The following is a 22,923-nucleotide window of genomic DNA, read 5'->3' as shown; positions in this document are numbered from 1 at the left end:
AGCTAAGAGTTCTGTTTTATGTAAAAATGTTTAAAAAAACTTGGATGCAGGTCTTTGTACATTATTACAAACTTTATAACATACCATTGTAGGGAAGACTATAAATTGCTTCTGAGAATCTACGTCTAACAGTCGCTTCCCAACCCCTATGTCCAGTATCCTTCAGAAATATCTATTAGGAGGGATTCACTTATTCACATCTCTTTTTTAATCTGTCCTGGCAGCTAAATATTCGGGGCTGTGGGTTTGCGCTAAAGCTGTGGTAACTGTATTAAAGTATATGCTCCACGTTCTGTCCCTAACTAGGGGGTTGTTTCGAGACATTTTTTTGTTTTATAATGGTTACATGTTCATTACACACCTCTGCATTCTATATTATTAAGTAGGCTGTTGGTCTTTTGAGGTCCGTTATGTCAATTTGCCTTTATACATCTCCTTGACCTACTGTCAACTCCCTCAGATGTAAACATCTACAATAATCATTAGACGTACGCGTCAGAGTTATTTTGTACAGAGTTGGTTAAATCCGCTCTTTTGCTCCCCACTTACATGTCTAATAATCTCCAAGCTGCTCTAAGCGGTGTTGTTTGAGTGAATATTGTTTTACATAAAGTTAATAACCCCCCTAAACCGATATATGAAATTAGCTCTGCCCCTATCTATAAAGCGTGAGATACATTTTTAAAACCAGTGATTTAATTCAAAAGATTTAGTACCTACATTTTAACACATTCCAAAATGTTTACTATTTCTTACAGATAAAGGGTCCTGTTAGCCCCGACCTGTAACTGACAGTTAGACTTACAGGTTATGTCGTTGTCTTTTGTTTGAATTGTTTATGTGTCCGCTGTGCGGGGGAAATTATAATACAAGCGGAACTATGTAGCTAATACTGTTGTAACGGGGATCCTTATTGTAGCAACCCTGCGCTGCGTTAACTAAGTTTTCATGTCATCCGGTGTAGTTCATAAAGGTTGAAGCGTGTATGTTAGGATGAAGTGTGAATTCATGCAAGGAATAATAAGTGTGAAGTTTGATTTCCTCCCTTCTGTAATAAGCAGCCAATGAGGTATTTTTTCCTTTATTCATGTGTTTAATCTGAACCCGTTATAACACCGGTTAAACTGTTATGTATGTAAGCACTTCAGAGTTATACCAAGCTAATAAGTCACTCGTAAGATAAGGTGTGCTTAACTGTATTTTTCATTTACTTTATAGTTCTCACGGAAGGGGATAATTCTCACTGAAACTACAGAATAAAGCCGCCCAGTTAAAATCAAGGAACGGTTGTGCTCGTGGTTACTGAAGGGAGCTACAAGACCCTTATCCGTTTCGAATTCACCAACTCAAAGACGCTTGCCCTCTCCATCATAACTCCGTAAGTTTTCCCTCCCTGTGTAGATCAAACGTCCTGCCTGTAAATCCTGGGTATGCCCACATCATTAATGAATAAGATGTGTAGAAAAACTGTTTATCCATAGTTAAAGGCCTTTCATAAAGAGGCTGTCCTGATTTCATGTGCCTCATGTTTAACACGTATTGCTTGTTACAGAATACTACTGTTGTACATCTAATATCCCCTAGCAGATTTCGTTGCCTTTGCACAAATTCTGTCATGTTACTGTGGTCTTTTTAAAAGTCAATAAATATGTGTGGAAAGTGTACATGTTTGTTTCACTGTAGACCTGTTTAAGACCTCCTAGAAACACCTAATTTCATCCCACAGCATTAATTAATAAACTGTGTAGAAGCTGTTTAGCCATAAGTAATGGCCTTTCATAAAGCGGCTGTCATGATAAACCTGAATCTGAAAGTACCTTTAGGATCTTTTCTTTGGGGTTCTAATCTCCCTGTGTGTACATGACCTGAAAATCCTTAGACTGGAGCCATCTGGAAGCTCTGTGCCTGTACATATAAAGAGATCTAAATAGGAAACTAGGCTGAGAAACATTATTTAGATGGCTGTTTAATTGTTGTTTAAAGCCTGAAATGGACACAATTCCAAGGGACCTTGTTTCTAACACACACCCACACACCCACACACCCACACCCACACCCACACACACACACACACACACACACACACACACACACACACACACACACACACACACACACACACACACACACACACACAGGTCTTAAATATGGCATGTTCTGGACATTTATAATGCTGAGGCCCCAGCGCTATACACCCAGACATTCCTGCTTCATAGATAACAACCGTAAGGGAGATAAAACAGGGGGGTGGAGGGGTGCATGGGTCACAAAAGTTCAAACAACCTCTAACACATGACCACACGAACAGGGGGGACGGGGCGGGGGCACATATTTAAACATGCACGCGTCATCATGACGTAGGGGTAGTCCGGGGTATACCCCCTGGCAGTTACTCTCAGAGCCATTAGATCCTGGCGTCCACAGACTTGTTCTTCCAACGCATATCCTGGCAGCCTTGAAGCACTCAGGGCACGTTGCATTTGACACAAAGATAACATTATTTTAAAACATTCTCGCATCCTTAGCGCTGGAGAATAAGTCTCGGGTTCTGCACGATAAAAGGGTTGGGACACGCTGTCTGTGAATATCTTAACCGTAGATTCCTCCGGGTTGAATATGTACGAAATATGGCCCTCGCTTGTACACATAAAGCCGTTAAAACATTCGGGAGCCTCTAACAAAATATCCTCCAAGCTTTTGGCGTTGGGTTCGTGACATGAGCTACAGAGCACTCCGAGAATTACACTTGTAGACATATTTTAGATGTTTAATATTCAGGTCTTAAAAAAATGGCTTGTTCTGGACATTTATAATACTGAGGCCCCCAGAGATATCTATAAACCCAGACATTCATGCTTCATAGATAACAACCATAAGGGAAATAAAACTGGGGGGTGGAGGGGGGGCATGGGCCACAAAATAACACACACCCTCTAACACATGACCACACGAACAGGGGGGCGGGACAATGCACATATTCACTACATGTCAGAAGGTCATAAGTTCAGCAATCAATCATATTTTTGACACCTGTCATCAATCAATCATTTTGACACATGCTGTATCCTATTACTCTCTCTCCAACCCCGGGAAACAATTTTACCACCTCTTAATCCTACACTTACTCCCCCTCCCTGCAGACGAGATTGTCAACCACCTTGAAAAAAGAAAAAAAGTTTGACGACATCCGCTCCTCATACACTCAGCCTACTGAGTCCCCTGGTCTCACTCACACATAACTACCCTACACCTTGACCTCTTTCTCCCCTCTCTCTCCAGATGAAATCCTGTGAGTAGTGATGTCCAGTCGCCAGACAACCTACCCACTCCATCCCCTCTTCCCTTCTCCTATTCCCTCATCATCTCATACCTGACCACTGGCTGTGTCCCCTCTGACTTGAAGATGGCCATAGTTGCTCCCCTTTTCAAGAAACCAACACTCAACCCCTCTGAAGTCACTGCTCTCTGTGTCATGGAGGCTCTCCGCTCTGCCAAAGCTGACTCTCTCTCCTCTGTCGTTATCCTCCTAGATCTATCCGCTGCCTTAGACGCTGAACCATCAGATCCTCCTCTCAGGCTCCGCAACTCCTGGATTGCATCCTACCTGGCACATCACTCCTACCAAGTGGTGTGGAGAGGATCTGTGTCTGCACCACGTGTTCTCACTGCTAGTGTTCCCCTAGGGCTCGGTTCTAGGCCCTCTCCTCTTTCAAATCAAATCAAATTTTATTTGTCACATACACATGGTTAGCAGATGTTAATGCGAGTGTAGCGAAATGCTTGTGCTTCTAGTTCCGACAATGCAGTGATAACCAACAAGTAATCTAACTAACAATTCCAAAACTACTGTCTTATACACAGTGTAAGGGGATAAGGAACATGTACATAAGGATATATGAATGAGTGATGGTACAGAGCAGCATACAGTAGATGGTATCGAGTACAGTATATACATATGAGATGAGTGTGTAGACAAAGTAAACAAAGTGGCATAGTTAAAGTGGCTAGTGATACATGTGTTACATAAGGATGCAGTCGATGATGTAGAGTACAGTATATACATATGCATATGAGATGAATAATGTAGGGTAAGTAACATTATATAAGGTAGCATTGTTTAAAGTGGCTAGTGATATATTTACATCATTTCCCATCAATTCCCATTATTAAAATGGCTGGAGTTGGGTCAGTGTCAATGACAGTGTGTTGGCAGCAGCCACTCAATGTTAGTGGTGGCTGTTTAACAGTCTGATGGCCTTGAGATAGAAGCTGTTTTTCAGTCTCTCGGTCCCAGCTTTGATGCACCTGTACTGACCTCGCCTTCTGGATGATAGCGGGGTGAACAGGCAGTGGTTCGGGTGATTGATGTCCTTGATGATCTTTATGGCCTTCCTGTAACAACGGGTGGTGTAGGTGTCCTGGAGGGCAGGTAGTTTGCCCCCGGTGATGCGTTGTGCAGTCCTCACTACCCTCTGGAGAGCCTTACGGTTGAGGGCGGAGCAGTTGCCGTACCTGGCGGTGATACAGCCCGCCAGGATGCTCTCAATTGTGCATCTGTAGAAGTTTGTGAGTGCTTTTGGTGACAAGCCGAATTTCTTCAGCCTCCTGAGGTTGAATAGGCGCTGCTGCGCCTTCTTCACAACGCTGTCAGTGTGAGTGGACCAATTCAGTTTGTCTGTGATGTGTATGCCGAGGAACTTAAAACTAGCTACCCTCTCCACTACTGTTCCATCGATGTGGATAGGGGGGTGTTCCCTCTGCTGTTTCCTGAAGTCCACAATCATCTCCTTAGTTTTGTTGACGTTGAGTGTAAGGTTATTTTCCTGACACCACACTCCGAGGGCCCTCACCTCCTCCCTGTAGGCCGTCTCGTCGTTGTTGGTAATCAAGCCTACCACTGTTGTGTCGTCCGCAAACTTGATGATTGAGTTGGAGGCGTGTGTGGCCACGCAGTCGTGGGTGAACAGGGAGTACAGGAGAGGGCTCAGAACGCACCCTTGTGGGGCCCCGTGTTGAGGATCAGCGGGGAGGAGATGTTGTTGCCTACCCTCACCACCTGGGGCGGCCCGTCAGGAAGTCCAGTACCCAGTTGCACAGGGCGGGGTCGAGACCCAGGGTCTCGAGCTTGATGACGAGCTTGGAGGGTACTATGGTGTTGAATGCCGAGCTGTAGTCGATGAACAGCATTCTCACATAGGTATTCCTCTTGTCCAGGTGGGTTAGGGCAGTGTGCAGTGTGGTTGAGATTGCATCGTCTGTGGACCTATTTGGGCGGTAAGCAAATTGGAGTGGGTCTAGGGTGTCAGGTAGGGTGGAGGTGATATGGTCCTTGACTAGTCTCTCAAAGCACTTCATGATGACGGAAGTGAGTGCTACGGGGCGGTAGTCGTTTAGCTAAGTTACCTTAGCTTCATTGGGAACAGGAACAATGGTGGCCCTCTTGAAGCATGTGGGAACAGCAGACTGGTATAGGGATTGATTAAATATGTCCGTAAACACACCGGCCAGCTGGTCTGCGCATGCTCTGAGGGCGCGGCTGGGGATGCCGTCTGGGCCTGCAGCCTTGCGAGGGTTAACACGTTTAAATGTCTTACTCACCTCGGCTGCAGTGAAGGAGAGACAGCATGTTTCCGTTGCAGGCCGTGTCAGTGGCACTGTATTGTCCTCAAAGCGGGCAAAAAAGTTATTTAGTCTGCCTGGGAGCAAGACATCCTGGTCCGTGACTGGGCTGGATTTAATCTTGTAGTCCGTGATTGACTGTAGACCCTGCCACATGCCTCTTGTGTCTGAGCCATTGAATTGAGATTCCACTTTGTCTCTGTACTGACGGTTAGCTTGTTTGATAGCCTTACGGAGGGAATAGCTGCACTGTTTGTATTCAGTCATGTTTCCAGTCACCTTGCCCTGATTAAAAGCAGTGGTTCGCGCTTTCAGTTTCACGCGAATGCTGCCATCAATCCACGGTTTCTGGTTAGGGAATGTTTTTATCGTTGCTATGGGAACGACATCTTCGACGAACGTTCTAATGAACTCGCACACCGAATCAGCGTATTCGTCAATATTCCCATCTGACGCAATACGAAACATGTCCCAGTCCACGTGATGGAAGCAGTCTTGGAGTGTAGAGTCAGCTTGGTCTGACCAGCGTTGGACAGACCTCAGCGTGGGAGCCTCTTGTTTTAATTTCTGCCTGTAGGCAGGGATCAGCAAAATGGAGTCGTGGTCAGCTTTTCCGAAAGGGGGGCGGGGCAGGGCCTTATATGCGTCGCGGAAGTTAGAGTAACAATGATCCAAGGTTTTACCACCCCTGGTTGCGCAATCGATATGCTGATAAAATTTAGGGAGTCTTGTTTTCAGATTGGCTTTGTTAAAATCCCCAGCTACAATGAATGCAGCCTCCGGATAAATGTTTTCCAGTTTGCAAAGAGTTAAATAAAGTTCGTTCAGAGCCATCGATGTGTCTGCTTGGGGGGGGGATATATACGGCTGTGATTATAATCGAAGAGAATTCTCTTGGTAGATAATGCGGTCTACATTTGATTGTGAGGAATTCTAAATCAGGTGAACAGAAGGATTTGAGTTCCTGTATGTTTCCTTCATCACACCATGTCCCGTTAGTCATGAGGCATACGCCCCCGCCACTCTTCTTACCAGAGAGATGTTTGTTTCTGTCGGCGCGATGCGTGGAGAAACCCGTTGGCTGCACCGCCCTGGATAGCGTCTTCCCAGTAAGCCATGTTTCCGTAAAGCAGAGAACGTTGCAGTCTCTGATGTCCCTCTGGAATGCCACCCTTGCTCGGATTTCATCAACCTTGTTGTCGAGAGACTGGACATTGGCAAGAAGAATACTGGGAAGTGGTGCGCGGTGTGCCCTTTTTCGGAGTCTGACCAGAACACCGCCGCGTTTCCCTCTTTTTCGGAGTTGTTTCCTTGGGTCGCTGCATGCGATCCATTCCGTTGTCCTGTTTGTAAGGCAGAACACAGGATCCGCGTCGCGGAAAACATATTCTTGGTCGTACTGATGGTGAGTTGACGCTGATCTTATATTCAGTAGTTCTTCTCGACTGTATGTAATGAAACCTAAGATGACCTGGGGTACTAATGTAAGAAATAACACGTAAAAAAACAAAAAACTGCATAGTTTCCTAGGAACGCGAAGCGAGGCGGCCATCTCAGTCGGCGCCGGAAGTAATCTCTATACACCATGTCACTCAGCTTCGTCATATCCTCTCATGGTCTCTACTATCACTGCTATGTGGATGACACACTAGCCACTTCAATAATGAAAAATGTATGTAATAAATGTATCACTAGCTACTTTAAACAATGTCACTTTATATAATGTTTACATACCCTACATTACTCATCTCATATGTATATACTGTACACTATACCATCTACTGCATCTTGCCTATGCCGTTCGGCCATCGCTCATTCACATATTTTTATGTACATATTCTTATTCATTCCTTTACACTTGTGTGTATAAGGTAGTTGTGAAATTGTTAGGTTAGATATTACTGCATGGTCGGAACTAGAAGCACAAGCATTTCGCTACACTCGCATTACATCTGCTAACCATGTGTATGTGACAACAAAATTTGACTATTTTTCTCATTCCCCCCTCTGATTCCCATGTAGCAACACACATCTCTGCATGCCTTGTAGATATCTCAGCTTGGATGTCAGCCCACCACCTCAAGCTCAACAAGAAGGAGCTGCTCTTCTTCCTGGGAAAGGCCTGCCCGCTCCAAGACCTCACCATCATGGTCGACAACTCCACGGTGTCCCCATCCCAGAGAGCAAATAACCTTGGCGTGACCCTGGACAACATCCTGTCGTTCTCTGCAAACATCAAAGCAGTGACTCGCTCCTGCAGGTTCATGTCATTCTCTACAACATCCGTAAAGTACAACCTTTCCTCACACAGGAAGCGGTGCTGGGCCTCCCCGCTTGTGCCATCAAACACCTGCAACTTATCCAGAATGTTGCAGCCCGTCTGGTGTTCAACCTTTGCAAGTTCTCCCATGTCACCTTCCTCCTTTATACACTCCACCGGCTCCCAGTCAAAGCTTGGATCCACTACAAGACCAAGGTGCTTGCCCAAGGAGCAGCAAAATGAACTGCACCTCCCTACCTTCAGGCTATGCTCAAACCCTACATCCCAATCTGAGCACTCCGTTCTGACACCTCTCGTCTCATCAGTCTTACTATCCCCCTCAGTCCTACTAGCAGTGACTTTGCTGATAACATCTTTGAGGATAAATATACTTACTATGACTGTGAAATGTGGTTGTCTCACCTAGCTCTCTTAAGATGAATGCACTAGGACAAGAGCGTCTGCTAAATTACATAAATGTAAAACAAATGTTAAATGTTTATAACAGAACAATCCATGGACCTGTAAGACTCTTTACAAGCTCAGCCTCCAAAGCTGTCCAGAACTAGTGGAGAAGGTTAATAGGCCTACTTCAAACAGAACAACAAAACAAATGATGCTCTTCAGCTCACCTCTGATCTAGTTCACCCTCCTGAAAGAGTTCTGAGCTCTGAGCGTCATGCAAGAATCTATCCCAGCATTCTTTTTTGGCCTGAGATAGGGAGCGCAGCATCTCCCTGGAAGTCACCTCAGTGCACTGGCCCTTTATTCTCTTCAGACGGTTATCTGAAAGACAGGATTCATAATGAACTTTAATATTAAAAACTATGAGATTAGGATTAATAGAACCTTGATTTCCGACCTTGATTTCCGGCTTTCTCACAATCATCCCAAATAGCTGTGTGAAAATAAGACTTTGAAGTGTGTTGCAAGGAGAGAATGGAATCAATAGTAAAATCCCACTGGGCACAGATGTCAATTCAATGTCTATTCCACGTTGGTTCAATGTAATTTCATTGAAATGACATTTATTTATTTTTTATTTTACCTTTATTTTACTAGGCAAGTCAGTTAAGAACAAATTCTTATACATGAAAACAGTTTTGATTCAACCAGTGTATGCCCAGTGGGATATGCATTTGGATACTTTCAAATGAATTATTCCTCTATTTCTGGACATAACATTGATGCATGAGAAGTTTTACACTACTGTTTACATGAACCCAACATAGAAACTGGAAAGAAGGCTAAGCCTCTAAAACTACAGTAAAGCAGACAGCTGTTGGGTGTGCAGGCTTTCGTTCCAGCCTAGCACACACAGGCGTTGGAGTTAAAATCAAGGACCAGGGTTGATGCCATCAAAAGGGCCATAGATAAGGGTGGAGGGCCACACATGACAGAAGTTTGATATTAGATTGACTTTACCTAAACTAGCAATGTAGACATCTGAGTCTTCCATAGGTTCCCAGACGCTGTGAGAGGAGGAACTCGTAGACATGCCATTAGATTGCAGGCCATTGCCAACATGTGAGGGTTGGAATGAATCTGTGAACAGTGTGGCATCATCCCCCTCTTGGCCTTGAGCTTCCTCCTGTACGTCAGGCAGGCTCGAGCAGATTTCTGACCACAGCTCTCCGCTGGATCGAGTCTCGTGACTCTCGAAATCCTCAATCATCTTCATGCAGATGCAGTCTGTCTGTGGTCTGTTGAGAAAAGCATGTCAACTCTATGAACGGATAGCTAGCTCAAAAATCAATTCAGTGATAGCTAGCTTGAGCAATGCAATTAAGTTAAACTGTATACCAACTGCAAGGTCTTGGTAAACTTTTCACCAAGTTAAAAATTAGCTGCTGTTTACAAGCATTGAATGAGTGTTTCTACGTTATGTGTTAGCTTGCTAACCGTAACTACCAAGTTGGCGCGTTTAGCTTTAAATTAATCACATTGTCATTGGAATTTCAAAAGTATAGCTAAATGGAAGCTAAACGTTCACTCTGCTAAACATGTTATCTTGGTGTCTTACCTGCGAATAAAACGTAAAGCAACTAAACCGTATTTTCCTGGCAGTAGGACATAAACGTGCTAACGTTAGCTAGCTAGTCTACTAGTCTAGCAGGAATCCTAAACAAAATCCAAATACTCCTTCTTTGGCGTGTTTTGAGTGATTTGATTAGATGAGGTCACTGCCTGTCAAGTCATTCTGAGGTTCTATTGGTGCTCATTGGCTTTCAGTTATGTAAACCCAAAGTTATTGGCCAGCTATGGTAGTCCTTTGTGGGGACCAGGAAGTGTCCTGCAACAGTCCAAATGTTGAAGATCGATGGTGGTAAGTAGCTACTATCAAGGTACGTTTTCATCATTTGGAAAATCTTTGCTACTCACGTTAGTGTTACATGTAGTATATTCTGAGTTATGCAAGCAATAAACCAACCGTTTTTGTTCGATGGCAAGCTAACAAACTTGATATTTTCGATAGTTTTTATAAACGTGTGTGTGTGTCGGTCTGAGCATACCTTGCAATGGGGTTTTTGTGTGACATTGTGTGGTTTTATTTTCATTGTCAGGGAGCTCCACCAGTGTAGGAGATGCAAGCAGTGTTCAGACTGGTTGTAGTGGCAGTCCCTATGGGTGTGCTGCTTTCAAGAACCATGGCATGGATGTCCACTGGAAAGACACACCCAGAACTTATCGACCGCCTGAGAGGTATGAGAGACTGATGTCAGTCCTGGGCTGTGTTCAGCAGGACACGACATTGTGGAATGTTCAGATGGAAACATGTTATGTTGACCTGTGGTTCTCAACCTTTTTTGGTTACTGTATATATATATTTTCTGGTTACTGCATATCCTTCTAAAAAGCCACTGTGTTCAATAATTGTCTTTGAAAATGACCTCCTTTACTCCAAAGAACATGGGGTTATCCGCAGTGATCGGGTGTTTGACGCCATGCTTGCCACCGACCGAGGGATCTACTCCAGAGACTACCCCTATGCTGACTCCCCTCAGTCCATAGGTACAGTGCCTAATGAAATTCTACACATCTAATATGTTTTCCAAATTATTTAAAAAAAAATGGTGTCTTGATTGCGTTTGTCTTCACACCCAAGAGTTAATACAGTACTTACAGCTGTGAATCATTTTGAATAAGATTCTACCATCTGAGGGCAAGATACTCTATATCCATTGTTTTTGTAAAAAAAATTCAAGCTCAGTAAATTTGGATTAATCTAATCTGATTTTCAAGCAGATTTAAATCAGGACTGAGACTGGACTATTTAAGAACACAAAATTCAAATGCTATTCCAGGGTTAGGTATTAAAAGGACTGAGGCAGGGCTTCCTCTTAACTTAAAAAAATATATGGGCTTTGATCCATTCATATTTCAATCCTACCAATAACATGCTGCCACCACAATACTTCAAAATACAGAGGATTGTGTTCACTCCATATTACTGGTCTGTATGACAAAGTAAAAAGAAAGAAGCCTTTGTTAATAAAACAAAAAAAAATACACAACACTGCAATTTATTATCATTATGTTTTGCCAAATTTTAAGTATTGTGGCATTAGCATCATGTTATGGGTATGCTGGAAGGTCTGTCATGTTCAAAATAAATAGGAAAGGAGCAAATCTCAAGTAAAAAAAGTACAAGGAAAATCCGCCTCAGTCTTCTGAAATCCTAACCCTGTGATAGTTTTATTTTTTCGCAGGACAAATACAAAATATGTAATGCCAAAGACACACCAGAATGGCTTTTCAAGAGGTGTTGAGTGTTCCTGAGTGGTCCAGTCTCAGTCTTGACTTAATTTAGCTTGAAAATCAGAGACAAGGTTTATCATATTGCTGTCGATCAATGATTCCTAACCAAATTTACTGAGCTTGAACAATTTTGACAAAAACAATGGATATACACTGAGTGTACAAAACATTAACAAACACCTTCCTTATACTGAGTTGCTTCAACATTAGGAATTACTTCAGTGTAATTTACATACAAAGTATAGGTTATAGAACTTCAGAAATATTTTTGTTGTTCTGCTCATTGATCTGCATTATATACACTGAGTACACCAAACCTTAGGAACACTTTCCTAATATTGAGTTGCACCACCCCTTGCTCATTTTAGTTGTCCCCCCTTTTTTTCTCTCAGAACAGCATCAATTTCTTGAGTTATGAACTCTACAAGGTGTCGAAAGTATTCTACAGGGATGCTGGCCCATGTTGCTTCCCACAGTTGTGTCAAGTTGGCTGGATATCCTTTGGGTGGTGGACCATTCTTGATACACATGGGAAACAGTTGAGTGTGAAAAATACAGCAGCATTGCAGTTCTTGACACAAACCGGTGCGCCAGGCACCTACTATCATACCCTGTTCAAAGGCACTTAAATATTTTGTCTTGCCCATTCACCTTCTGAAAGGCACACATGCAAAATAATTGTCTCAAGGCTTAAAAATCCTTTAACCTGTCAACTCCCTTTCATCTACACTGATTGAAGTGGATTTAACAAGTGACATTAATAAGGGATCATAGCTTTCACCTGGTCAGTCTGTCATGTACAGAGCAGGTGTTGTTAATGTTTTGTACACTGAGTTTATGTTACCCTAAGTGTTCTGCAAAGTTGGTGGAATCTTATTCAAAATGATTTACAGCTGTAATGGATGCTAAAGGGGCTTCCACCAAGTATTAACTCTGGGGTGTGAAGACATACACAATCAAGACATCTTCGTATAATTATATTTTTCATAATTTCTCTTTCACTTTGAAAATGTGAAGTAGGTTATGTAGATCTATCGTGAAAAAAATGTAATGTATTCCCTTTTTAGAGTTAATTTTAAGGCAGCAAAATGTGAAGACTGTGCAAGGGGTGTGTAGACTTACTTCAGTTATGATTAGCATACAAACTTGTACAGAGTAGCATAATTGACAGTTGAATAGATGTTATCACTACATACAGTACATAATGAGCTCCTTTGTTTTCATAGGATTCAAGGCAACAATCAGTGCTCCACACATGGTAAGTTTCTCAGTATAGAACTTGTAGTTTTCTAAGTAGGAAAGATAATGACACGATGCTGTCCGGTGTTTATTCAGCATGCACATGCCCTGGAGATACTAAGTGACAAGCTAATGGACGGTGCATCTGCATTGGATGTGGGATCAGGCAGTGGCTATCTCACAGCGTGCTTTGCAAGGATGGTAAGTTCCAGAATCGATCAGTATGAGTACTTCACAATAATCATATTTGTGATATTTCCTTATAGTCATTTGCGTCTCCTTCCCTCTGTAGGTAGGGCCCTCAGGGAAAGTAGTAGGGATTGAACACGTAGATGAGCTGGTCCAAACCTCTGTGAGGAATGTCCAGGCTGACGACCCCGAACTGCTCTCTTCAGGGCGTATCAGACTTGTCGGTAAGTCCGGTGAATGAAAGGCTATGTATTCAGCTGTAGGTTCAGACAACATACAAACAAATAATGATAGATGGAAATGTTGAGTTGGCAAACTGTATCTAGTCATGATACACTATATGTTTGTTTTGGTGTCTGATAAATCTAAGATTTCTTAGTGGTGTCATTCCCTATTGGATTAGTGACCTTTCAATGATTTATTGCACAAAAAAGGCTCAGAAACTGTCACAACACAATAACTTTTAGGTGTCTGAAACATTATAGCAAAGATGCATTTATTGATCACTTGAATAAAGTTAATTGGGACCCGGTACTTAAATGTATAGATATGGATAAAGTATGGGAGTGTTTATAGTGGCTCCATGGAAAGCCATAAGAATTAAACAAAGAACTGAAACTTGGATGAATCAGGAAATCCTTGAGGCCATTAAATCAAGGAATACTGCATTTCTAGAATATAACAGAACCAAAGAGGAAGATGCTTTCACCAGACACAGTACCCTAAGGAACAAAGCTAGTCAGATGATTGAAGATGCCAAAAAAGCATATTTTACAACAGAATTTGTGAGAATAGGCATAATCCTAAAATGTTGTGGCCGTCCTTAAAACATTTGGTATATAGATAACAGAAAACAAATTGCAAAAGCTTGAGTATTGAGGCCAATGGAGAAGTGGCAGCTGACAATCTCAATACCTTTTTCACAACAGTTTCCTCAAATTAGGTTGAGAAGCTATCTGGTAGTACTGGAGTGTATGCTAGGATCAGGTCCTAGGCTATTACTTCATGATGCATGTACAAGCTGATGCCTTTTCCTTTATAGCAGTGTCTCAGGCTGAAGTTGTTAAGAAACGGTCTGAATTAAACTGCTCTAAAGCTACAGGCCTCAACAATATCCCTACCAGGTTTTTAAGAGATGGTGCTGAACTTATTGCCCCCTGTGTCACCCAACATTAAATGGGTGATACAGAGTTCCCACGAATACGACACTTGCTAGAGGGATCCCTATCCACAAAAAGGGCAGCAAAACAAACAAGGGCAACCTGTATCTATTTTGAGTGTGATGTCTAAAGATAGAGGAAAATACTAGTAAGAATAATATTTAATACGAACTATAGTCTGGTTTTAAAAAGTCCCTCTCCACTGACACACCTATTGTTTTTAACTGACTTAATCAGGAAAGAATTTTACCAGGGACATTTCTGAAGGCGTTTAACATGTTTGATCATAGTATCATGCTCTATAAGTTAAAAGCCCTTGGATTTAAGAGAATGGTCATTGACTGGGTTGAATCCCATTTAACGGGTAAAGACCAAATGATGGATGTTAATGGAAAACATTCTATTGCAAAGGGGATTAGCTGTGGGGTGCCACAGGGGAGGACCTTGGCACACTTCTCTTCCTACTGTACATTAACCATATGAAATCAGTCTGCTCTTGTAACTAGTTGTATGTGGATGACTCTGCTCTACTGGTGTCCCATAAGGACAAAGCCTCAGTAGAAGAGAACCTTTGTGCAGAGTTATCCAATATCACTAAATGGCGATCAGATAACAACCCTTCTCTGCATCTTGGAAAAACATTTTGGTTCCAGAGTAAAGCTTGCAAGGCCCCCTATTTTTAGTGTCAAAGTGGGCAACTCAGGGGTTACACCAAAAACCTCAGTCAGCTACTTTGGGTGTGAATTGGATAGGTACCTGGTGAGACTATGTCCCTGAAGGTTTTAACAAAGATGAACCAAAAAATACAATTCCTAGCTCGGACCTGAAAATATCTTGATAGTGACACCCTAAAGACTGGCAGGTGCACAAGTTCAGTGTCACTTTGATTATGCATGGACATCATGGTTCACCAGCATCCCTAAACATCTAATGATCATCTAAGCGACAGACCAGCCTAAACAAGCTGGTGAGAGTTGTACTTAAACTCCCCCCTCGTACTCATCTGGTGGTTGAGCATTTTAATCAGCTAGGCTGGCTATCTGTAGAGAAAAGGGTCAAATTAAATCAACTTTGTCTGATCCATAAAATTATTACTTACTCAGCCCCTATGTACCTATCAATTTTTTAAAAACTTATATTAGAGATGTCCACTAATACAACACCAGAGCCAGAGACTCTGTTTTTATATACCGGGACTGTTGAGTGGAACAACCTACCACAGCAACTCAAAGCCAAACCAACCATAACTTCATTTAAAAAGAATGTCAAAAGCTGACTCATGATCGAGCAATTAAAAATAAACGTCTGTATGTAATGCCCCAGGCTATGACAATGTCGTCCTGTCTTTTTGTTTTGTTATGAGTTATATGTCTAACCAATGTATATGCCTAGTAAGAGGACCACAATGAAAATACGTTTTCAAATGTTCTTGTGTTATCCTTGATGATTGTAAATGCATTATCCACGTGTGATTGTATTGTTTTAAATTGTCAAATAAATTCTCTCTCTCCACACGCCATAACAATGTTTCATAATATTTATGTTTTTCTCAGTCGGAGATGGACGGTTAGGCTACCCTGATGGAGCCCCATATGATGCCATTCATGTAGGGGCAGCCGCGCCTACGCTCCCTAAAGCTGTAAGGTCTTGGCCGATCAATAACTTTCAAGCCAGTGTTTTTATTTTACTGACGACTTGAATTTATCATCAGTAATAGATGAGGTGAGGTGAATTGAATATGAGCGAAACAATGGAATTGCCATGGAAACGTGTGGGGTCTCTTCACTGCCCCTGGGTATAATTAGCTTACATTTAGGCTATTGTTTATGTGTATTTCACACTATGTTGAGGTAAAAATCTCAGTATGTAGGACCTCCCGAGTGGCGCTGCGGTCTAAGGCACTACATCGCAGTGTTCAATCCCAGGCGGTGTCATTACCTGCCATGACTGGAAATCCTATAAGGCGGCACACATTTGGCCCAGTGTTGTCCGGGTTAGGGGAGGGTTTACTTGGCTCATCGCGTTCTTGTGGCGGGTCGGGCGCCTGCAGGCTGACTCGGTCGTCAGTTGAACAGTGTTTCCTCCGACACATTAGTGCAGCTGTCTTCCGGGTTAAGCGGGCGGGTGTTAAGAAGCGCGGTTTGGCAGGTCATGTTTCGGAGAGCACATGACTCAATCTTCGCCTCACCCGAGCCCGTTGGGTAGTTGCAGAGATTAGACAAGATCGACTTTGTCTACTACCACCGATTTCTGTATGCTAGCTATACTAACCAGCTTATACAAACAGGAGTTAGCATTTAGCCATTGTATGCAGAGAAAACAGCCAAATATATCCAAATCGGACTTACATTGCCTTCAGAAAGTATTCACATACCTTGCATTTTTACACATTTTGTTGTTACAAAGTGGGATCAAAATGGATTTAATGGTCATTTTTTGTCACCCATCTACACACAATAATGATGAAGTGAAAATTTGTTTTTAGATATTTTTGAAGATTTATTGAAAATTAAATACAGAAATATCTCATTTACATTATTTTCAAAATTCTTCAAGCTCTGTCAAATTGGTTGTTGATCATTGCTAACCAACCATTTTCAGGTCTTGTCATAGATTTTAAAGCTGATTTAAGTCAAAACTCAGGAACATTCACTGTCTTCTTGGTAAGCAAATATAGATTTGGCCTTGTGTTTTAGGTTATTATCCTGCTGAAAGGTGAATTAATCTCCCAGTGTCTGGTCAAAAGCAGACAGAACCATGTTTTCCTCTAGGATTTTGCCTGTGCTTAGCTCCATTCCGTTTCTTTTTATCCTGAAAAACTCCCCGGTCCTTAATGATTACAAGCATACCCATAACATGATGCAGCCACCACTATGCTTGAAATTATGAGAGAGGTACTCAGTAATGTTATGTTTGAGGCAAATCCAATACAACACTTTGTATTCAGGACAAAAAGTGAATTGCTTTGCAGTATTATTTTAGTGCCTTGTTGCAAACAGGATGCATGTTTTGGAATATGTTTTATTCTGTACAGGCTTCCTTCTTTTCACTCTGTCAATTTGGTTAGTATTGTGGAGTAACTACAATGTTGTTAATCGAACCTCAGTTTTCTCCTATCACAGCCATTAAACTCTGTAACTGTTTTAAAGTCACCATTGGCATCATGGTGAAATTCCAGAGCGGTTTCCTTCCTCTCCGACAACTTTGGAGTTTGGAAGGACGCCTGTATCTTTTTAGGGGCTGGGTGTATTGATACACCATCCAAAGCCTAATTTATCATTTCACCATGCTCAAAGGTATATTCAGTGTCTTCTTTAAAATAAAAATGTATCTAGAAGGTACCCTTCTTTTAGAGACATTGGAAAACATCCCTGGTCTTTGTGGTTGAATCTGTGTTTGAAATTCATTGCTCATGTTAAACACTATTATTGCACGCAGAGTAAGCCCATGAAGTTATGTAGGCTTGCCATAACAGAGGTTGAATACTTATTGACACAAGACAATTAATTAGTGAAAAATGTAACAACAAAAACATTCCACTTTGACATTATGGGTTATTGTGTGTAAGCCAAAGATGAAAAGATCCAAATGTAATACATTTTAAATGCCAGCTGTAATACAACAAAATGTGGAACAAGTCAAGGGTTGTGAATACTTTACAATACATATATCATGACAGATTTGACGAATATCCACTTTGTAGGTCAGATTTGTTGAATATGCGCCAATCTGGTCAATGGAACGTCTGTGTTCCATTGACTCCTTTACCGCATCTACAGTACCAGTCAAAGTTTGGCATTCTCAAGTGTGCAAAGCTGTCATCTAGGCAAAGGGTGGCTACTTTGAAGAATCTCAAAGTATAAAATATGTTTTGATTTGTTTAATTGTTTTTTGGTTACTACACGATTCCATATGTCATTTTATAGTTTTGATGCCTTCACTATTATTCTACAATGTAGACAATGGTAAAAATAAAGAAAAACCATGTAATAAGTAGGTGTGTCCAAACTTTTGACTGGTACTGTATATCGGAGCATCATTACATCATCGCTCTGGATAAGAGCGTCTGCTAAATGACTTAAATGTAATGAAATGATGAAGGCCATTATGTCAGAGCATTATTACACCATTAAGGGCATTATTACATTTACATTTAAGTCATTTAGCAGACGCTCTTATCCAGAGCGACTTACAAATTGGTGCATTCACCTTATGACATCCAGTGGAACAACCACTTTACAATAGTGCATCTAAATATTTTAAGGGGGGGGGGTGAGAAGGATTACTTTATCCTATCCTAGGTATTCCTTAAAGAGGTGGGGTTTCAGGTGTCTCCGGAAGGTGGTGATTGACTCCGCTGTCCTGGCGTCGTGAGGGAGTTTGTTCCACCATTGGGGAGCCAGAGCAGCGAACAGTTTTGACTGGGCTGAGCGGGAACTGTACTTCCTCAGTGGTAGGGAGGCGAGCAGGCCAGAGGTGGATGAACGCAGTGCCCTTATTTGGGTGTAGGGCCTGATCAGAGCCTGGAGGTACTGAGGTGCCGTTCCCCTCACAGCTCCGTAGGCAAGCACCATGATCTTGTAGCGGATGCGAGCTTCAACTGGAAGCCAGTGGAGAGAGCGGAGGAGCGGGGTGACGTGAGAGAACTTGGGAAGGTTGAACACTAGACGGGCTGCGGCGTTCTGGATGAGTTGTAGGGGTTTAATGGCACAGGCAGGGAGCCCAGCCAACAGCGAGTTGCAGTAATCCAGACGGGAGATGACAAGTGCCTGGATTAGGACCTGCGCCGCTTCCTGTGTGAGGCAGGGTCGTACTCTGCGGATGTTGTAGAGCATGAACCTACAGGAACGGGCCACCGCCTTGATGTTAGTTGAGAACGACAGGGTGTTGTCCAGGATCACGCCAAGGTTCTTAGCGCTCTGGGAGGAGGACACAATGGAGTTGTCAACCGTGATGGCGAGATCATGGAACGGGCAGTCCTTCCCCGGGAGGAAGAGCAGCTCCGTCTTGCCGAAGTTCAGCTTGAGGTGGTGATCCGTCATCCACACTGATATGTCTGCCAGACATGCAGAGATGCAATTCGCCACCTGGTCATCAGAAGTGGGAAAGGAGAAGATTAATTGTGTGTCGTCTGCATAGCAATGATAGGAGAGACCATGTGAGGTTATGACAGAGCCAAGTGACTTGGTGTATAGCGAGAATAGGAGAGGACCTAGAACAGAGCCCTGGGGGACACCAGTGGTGAGAGCGCGTGGTGAGGAGACAGATTCTCGCCACGCCACCTGGTAGGAGCGACCTGTCAGGTAGGACGCAATCCAAGCGTGGGCCGCGCCGGAGATGCCCAACTCGGAGAGGGTGGAGAGGAGGATCTGATGGTTCACAGTATCGAAGGCAGCCGATAGGTCTAGAAGGATGAGAGCAGAGGAGAGAGAGTTAGCTTTAGCGGTGCGGAGCGCCTCCGTGATACAGAGAAGAGCAGTCTCAGTTGAATGACTAGTCTTGAAACCTGACTGATTTGGATCAAGAAGGTCATTCTGAGAGAGATAGCGGGAGAGCTGACCAAGGACGGCACGTTCAAGAGTTTTGGAGAGAAAAGAAAGGGATACTGGTCTGTAGTTGTTGACATCGGAGGGATCGAGTGTAGGTTTTTTCAGAAGGGGTGCAACTCTCGCTCTCTTGAAGACGGAAGGGACGTAGCCAGCGGTCAGGGATAAGTTGATGAGCGAGGTGAGGTAAGGGAGAAGGTCTCCGGAAATGGTCTGGAGAAGAGAGGAGGGGATAGGGTCGAGCTGGCAGGTTGTTGGGCGGCTGGCCGTCACAAGACGCGAGATTTCATCTGGAGAGAGAGGGGAGAAAGAGGTCAGAGCACAGGGTAGGGCAGTGTGAGCAGAACCAGCGGTGTCGTTAGACTTAGCAAACGAGGATCGGATGTCGTCGACCTTCTTTTCAAAATGGTTGACGAAGTCATCTGCAGAGAGGGAGGAGGTGGGGGGGAGGGGAGGAGGATTCAGGAGGGAGGAGAAGGTGGCAAAGAGCTTCCTAGGGTTAGAGGCAGATGCTTGGAATTTAGAGTGGTAGAAAGTGGCTTTAGCAGCAGAGACAGAGGAGGAAAATGTAGAGAAGAGGGAGTGAAAGGATGCCAGGTCCGCAGGGAGGCGAGTTTTTCTCCATTTCCGCTCGGCTGCCCGGAGCCCTGTTCTGTGAGCTCGCAATGAGTCGTCAAGCCACGGAGCGGGAGGGGAGGACCGAGCCGGCCTGGAAGATAGGGGACATAGAGAGTCAAAGGATGCAGAAAGGGAGGAGAGGAGGGTTGAGGAGGCAGAATCAGGAGATAGGTTGGAGAAGGTTTGAGCAGAGGGAAGAGATGATAGGATGGAAGAGGAGAGAGTAGCGGGGGAGAGAGAGCGACGGGTGAGCCGTCCTCAGGAAAGGAGCTTATCAAGGCATCAAGCTCATTGATGAACTCTCCGAGGGGACCTGGAGGGCGATAAATGATAAGGATGTTAAGCTTGAAAGGGCTGGTAACTGTGACAGCATGAAATTCAAAGGAGGCGATAGACAGATGGGTAAGGGGAGAAAGAGAGAATGACCACTTGGGAGAGATGAGGATCCCGGTGCCACCACCCCGCTGACCAGAAGCTCTCGGGGTGTGCGAGAACACGTGGGCGGACGAAGAGAGAGCAGTAGGAGTAGCAGTGTTATCTGTGGTGATCCATGTTTCTGTCAGTGCCAAGAAGTCGAGGGACTGGAGGGAGGCATAGGCTGAGATGAACTCTGCCTTGTTGGCTGCAGATCGGCAGTTCCAGAGGCTACCGGAGACCTGGAACTCCACGTGGGTCGTGCGCGCTGGGACCACCAGATTAGGGTGGCAGCGGCCACGCGGTGTGGAGCGTTTGTATGGTCTGTGCAGAGAGGAGAGAACAGGGATAGACAAACACATAGTTGACAGGCTACAGAAGAGGCTACGCTAATGCAAGGAGATTGGAATGACAAGTGGACTACACGTCTCGAATGTTCAGAAAGTTAAGCTTACGTAGCAAGAATCTTATTGACTAAAATTATTAAAATGATACAGTACTGCTGAAGTAGGCTAGCTGGCAGTGGCTGCGTTGTTGACTTTGTAGGCTAGCTGGCAGTGGCTGCGTTGTTGACACTACACTAATCAAGTCGTTCCGTTGAGTGTAATAGTTTCTACAGTGCTGCTATTCGGGGGCTAGCTGGCTAGCTAGCAGTGTTGATTACGTTACGTAGCTACGATCAAACAAATCAAACCGTTGTGCTGTAATGAAATGAAATGAAAAATGTGATACTACCTGTGGAGCGAAGCGGAATGCGACCGGGTTGTTGAGTGCGGAAGTTCTATTCAGTAGACGTTGGCTAGCTGTTGATTATGATGTCAAACCTTTACTATATCAATGGTATTAGTATTTCAGAGCATTTAAAATCATTATGGGAATTATATCAGAGCATTATAATGTGATTAACACAAATTTTACAACATTGTCTTTTCACAAGGGAGGGAAAGTAAATGTGCATTTTTCTCATCATTTATGCCTTCATTACACAGCTATTGGATCAGTTGAAGCCTGGTGGAAGGCTGGTTTTGCCTGTTGGTCCTGATGGGGGAAGCCAGGTCCTAGAACAGTACGATCGCCAGAGTGACGGCACCTTCATCAGGAAAGCCCTTATGGGGGTGATCTATGTTCCTTTGACTGACAAGCGACGCCAATGGCCTGGGTACGTATACAGACAGACCAGGTGAAAGCTATAATCAGCAACGGTGCTGGGTTTTTCACACTGGCTACTTTGATGCTACTATTGATGTCACTTGTTGGGCAAGACAACATATTTAAGTGCCTGTGAACTGGTATGGTAGTAGGTGCCAGACATACCGGTTTGAGTCAAGAACAGCAACGGTGCTGGGTTTTTCACGCTCATCAGTTTCCCATGTTTATCAAGAATGGTCCACCACCCAAAGGACGTCCAGCCAACTTGACACAAGTTGAAGTTTGTCACCATCACCTGCCGTCAGGAGGTTCATCATTAGTTCATCTCACATCTAGAATTATTTCTCCTGAGAGATGTTGTTCTGTGTTTCTCTTTCCAGAGGTGAGCTCTGACTGCTGTGTCGTGTGGCTGCCCCTGCAGGAGGTGGCGCTGGTGCTGCAGCTCTTGTGTTCCCTAGATCGCCATCTGTCTGCAGCCTAGCAACATGTCCTATGTGCTTATTGACTAAAACTGGGTTGCAGATGACAGTTGTCCCAGAGGGTTGCCACGGGCTGTTGGATTAATGGTTGCAATTGGAGTTGCATTCAGAACATCAAATCACAATGTTTATGTTCCTCACAGATGTCTGGCTGAAAGGTTGGCTTATTTATTATAAGGTTTCATAAAATAAACATATGATGTAATTTTACAAAGATGCAACACTCATACAAATTCAGTGATTGGGCTTCACCAACCAACATGAAGGTTACATGTCTTGATAAAGGGAAGAAATTAATTAAAAATGTTTCTAATGTCTGACGTGAATCCAAGTAAACATAGTGACCTAAATGACCACAATTACTGTCTTATTAACAGAAAAACAACCCTTTTTACATAGCGATGGGAATACATCCACTTTATTTAGAAAAAATAATTTAAATTATTATGCGCAAATGCCATAACCTCTTAATAAAAACATTGTAATGAAAA

The 22,923-nt window shown here is 43.4% G+C and overlaps 2 protein-coding genes and 1 long non-coding RNA gene across 4 annotated transcripts in view; 2 read left to right on the top strand and 1 right to left on the bottom strand.

The window, feature by feature from the left end:
* LOC124046220 (coiled-coil domain-containing protein 32-like) overlaps positions 1 to 10,058 on the bottom strand; it is a 21,707-nt gene extending 11,649 nt beyond the window's left edge. Inside the window, exons 1-3 of the mRNA XM_046366357.1 lie at positions 9,903 to 10,058; positions 9,305 to 9,582; positions 8,512 to 8,665 (exon numbers count right to left, since the gene is read on the bottom strand). Of these exons, the coding sequence (XP_046222313.1) occupies positions 8,512 to 8,665; positions 9,305 to 9,560 (410 nt within the window). The 5' untranslated portion in view covers positions 9,561 to 9,582; positions 9,903 to 10,058. The remainder of the gene's footprint in view (positions 1 to 8,511; positions 8,666 to 9,304; positions 9,583 to 9,902) is intronic.
* On the top strand, positions 1,038 to 1,664 carry LOC124046223. The gene is made up of 2 exons (XR_006840982.1): positions 1,038 to 1,069; positions 1,219 to 1,664. It is a non-coding gene; the product is annotated as an uncharacterized LOC124046223 (long non-coding RNA).
* On the top strand, positions 9,974 to 22,923 carry pcmtl (l-isoaspartyl protein carboxyl methyltransferase, like). Of its 2 annotated transcripts, none has more exons than XM_046366356.1 (9): positions 9,974 to 10,205; positions 10,444 to 10,582; positions 10,787 to 10,891; positions 12,865 to 12,896; positions 12,974 to 13,078; positions 13,170 to 13,290; positions 15,780 to 15,865; positions 21,794 to 21,963; positions 22,334 to 22,923. In XM_046366356.1, exons 2-9 carry the CDS (start codon positions 10,465 to 10,467, stop codon positions 22,344 to 22,346), a joined length of 750 nt encoding a protein of 249 aa, XP_046222312.1. In that variant the 5' UTR covers positions 9,974 to 10,205; positions 10,444 to 10,464; the 3' UTR covers positions 22,347 to 22,923. The 2 variants fall into 2 exon arrangements, with proteins under 2 accessions (XP_046222312.1, XP_046222311.1); XM_046366355.1 differs by having other exon boundaries at positions 10,137 to 10,224.

The sequence above is a fragment of the Oncorhynchus gorbuscha genome, linkage group LG10, assembly GCF_021184085.1.
Source record: "Oncorhynchus gorbuscha isolate QuinsamMale2020 ecotype Even-year linkage group LG10, OgorEven_v1.0, whole genome shotgun sequence".
Classification (NCBI taxonomy): domain Eukaryota; kingdom Metazoa; phylum Chordata; class Actinopteri; order Salmoniformes; family Salmonidae; genus Oncorhynchus; species Oncorhynchus gorbuscha.
The sequence above is the reverse complement of the archived record's forward strand: the minus strand, read 5'-3'. Positions and strand labels throughout refer to the sequence as shown.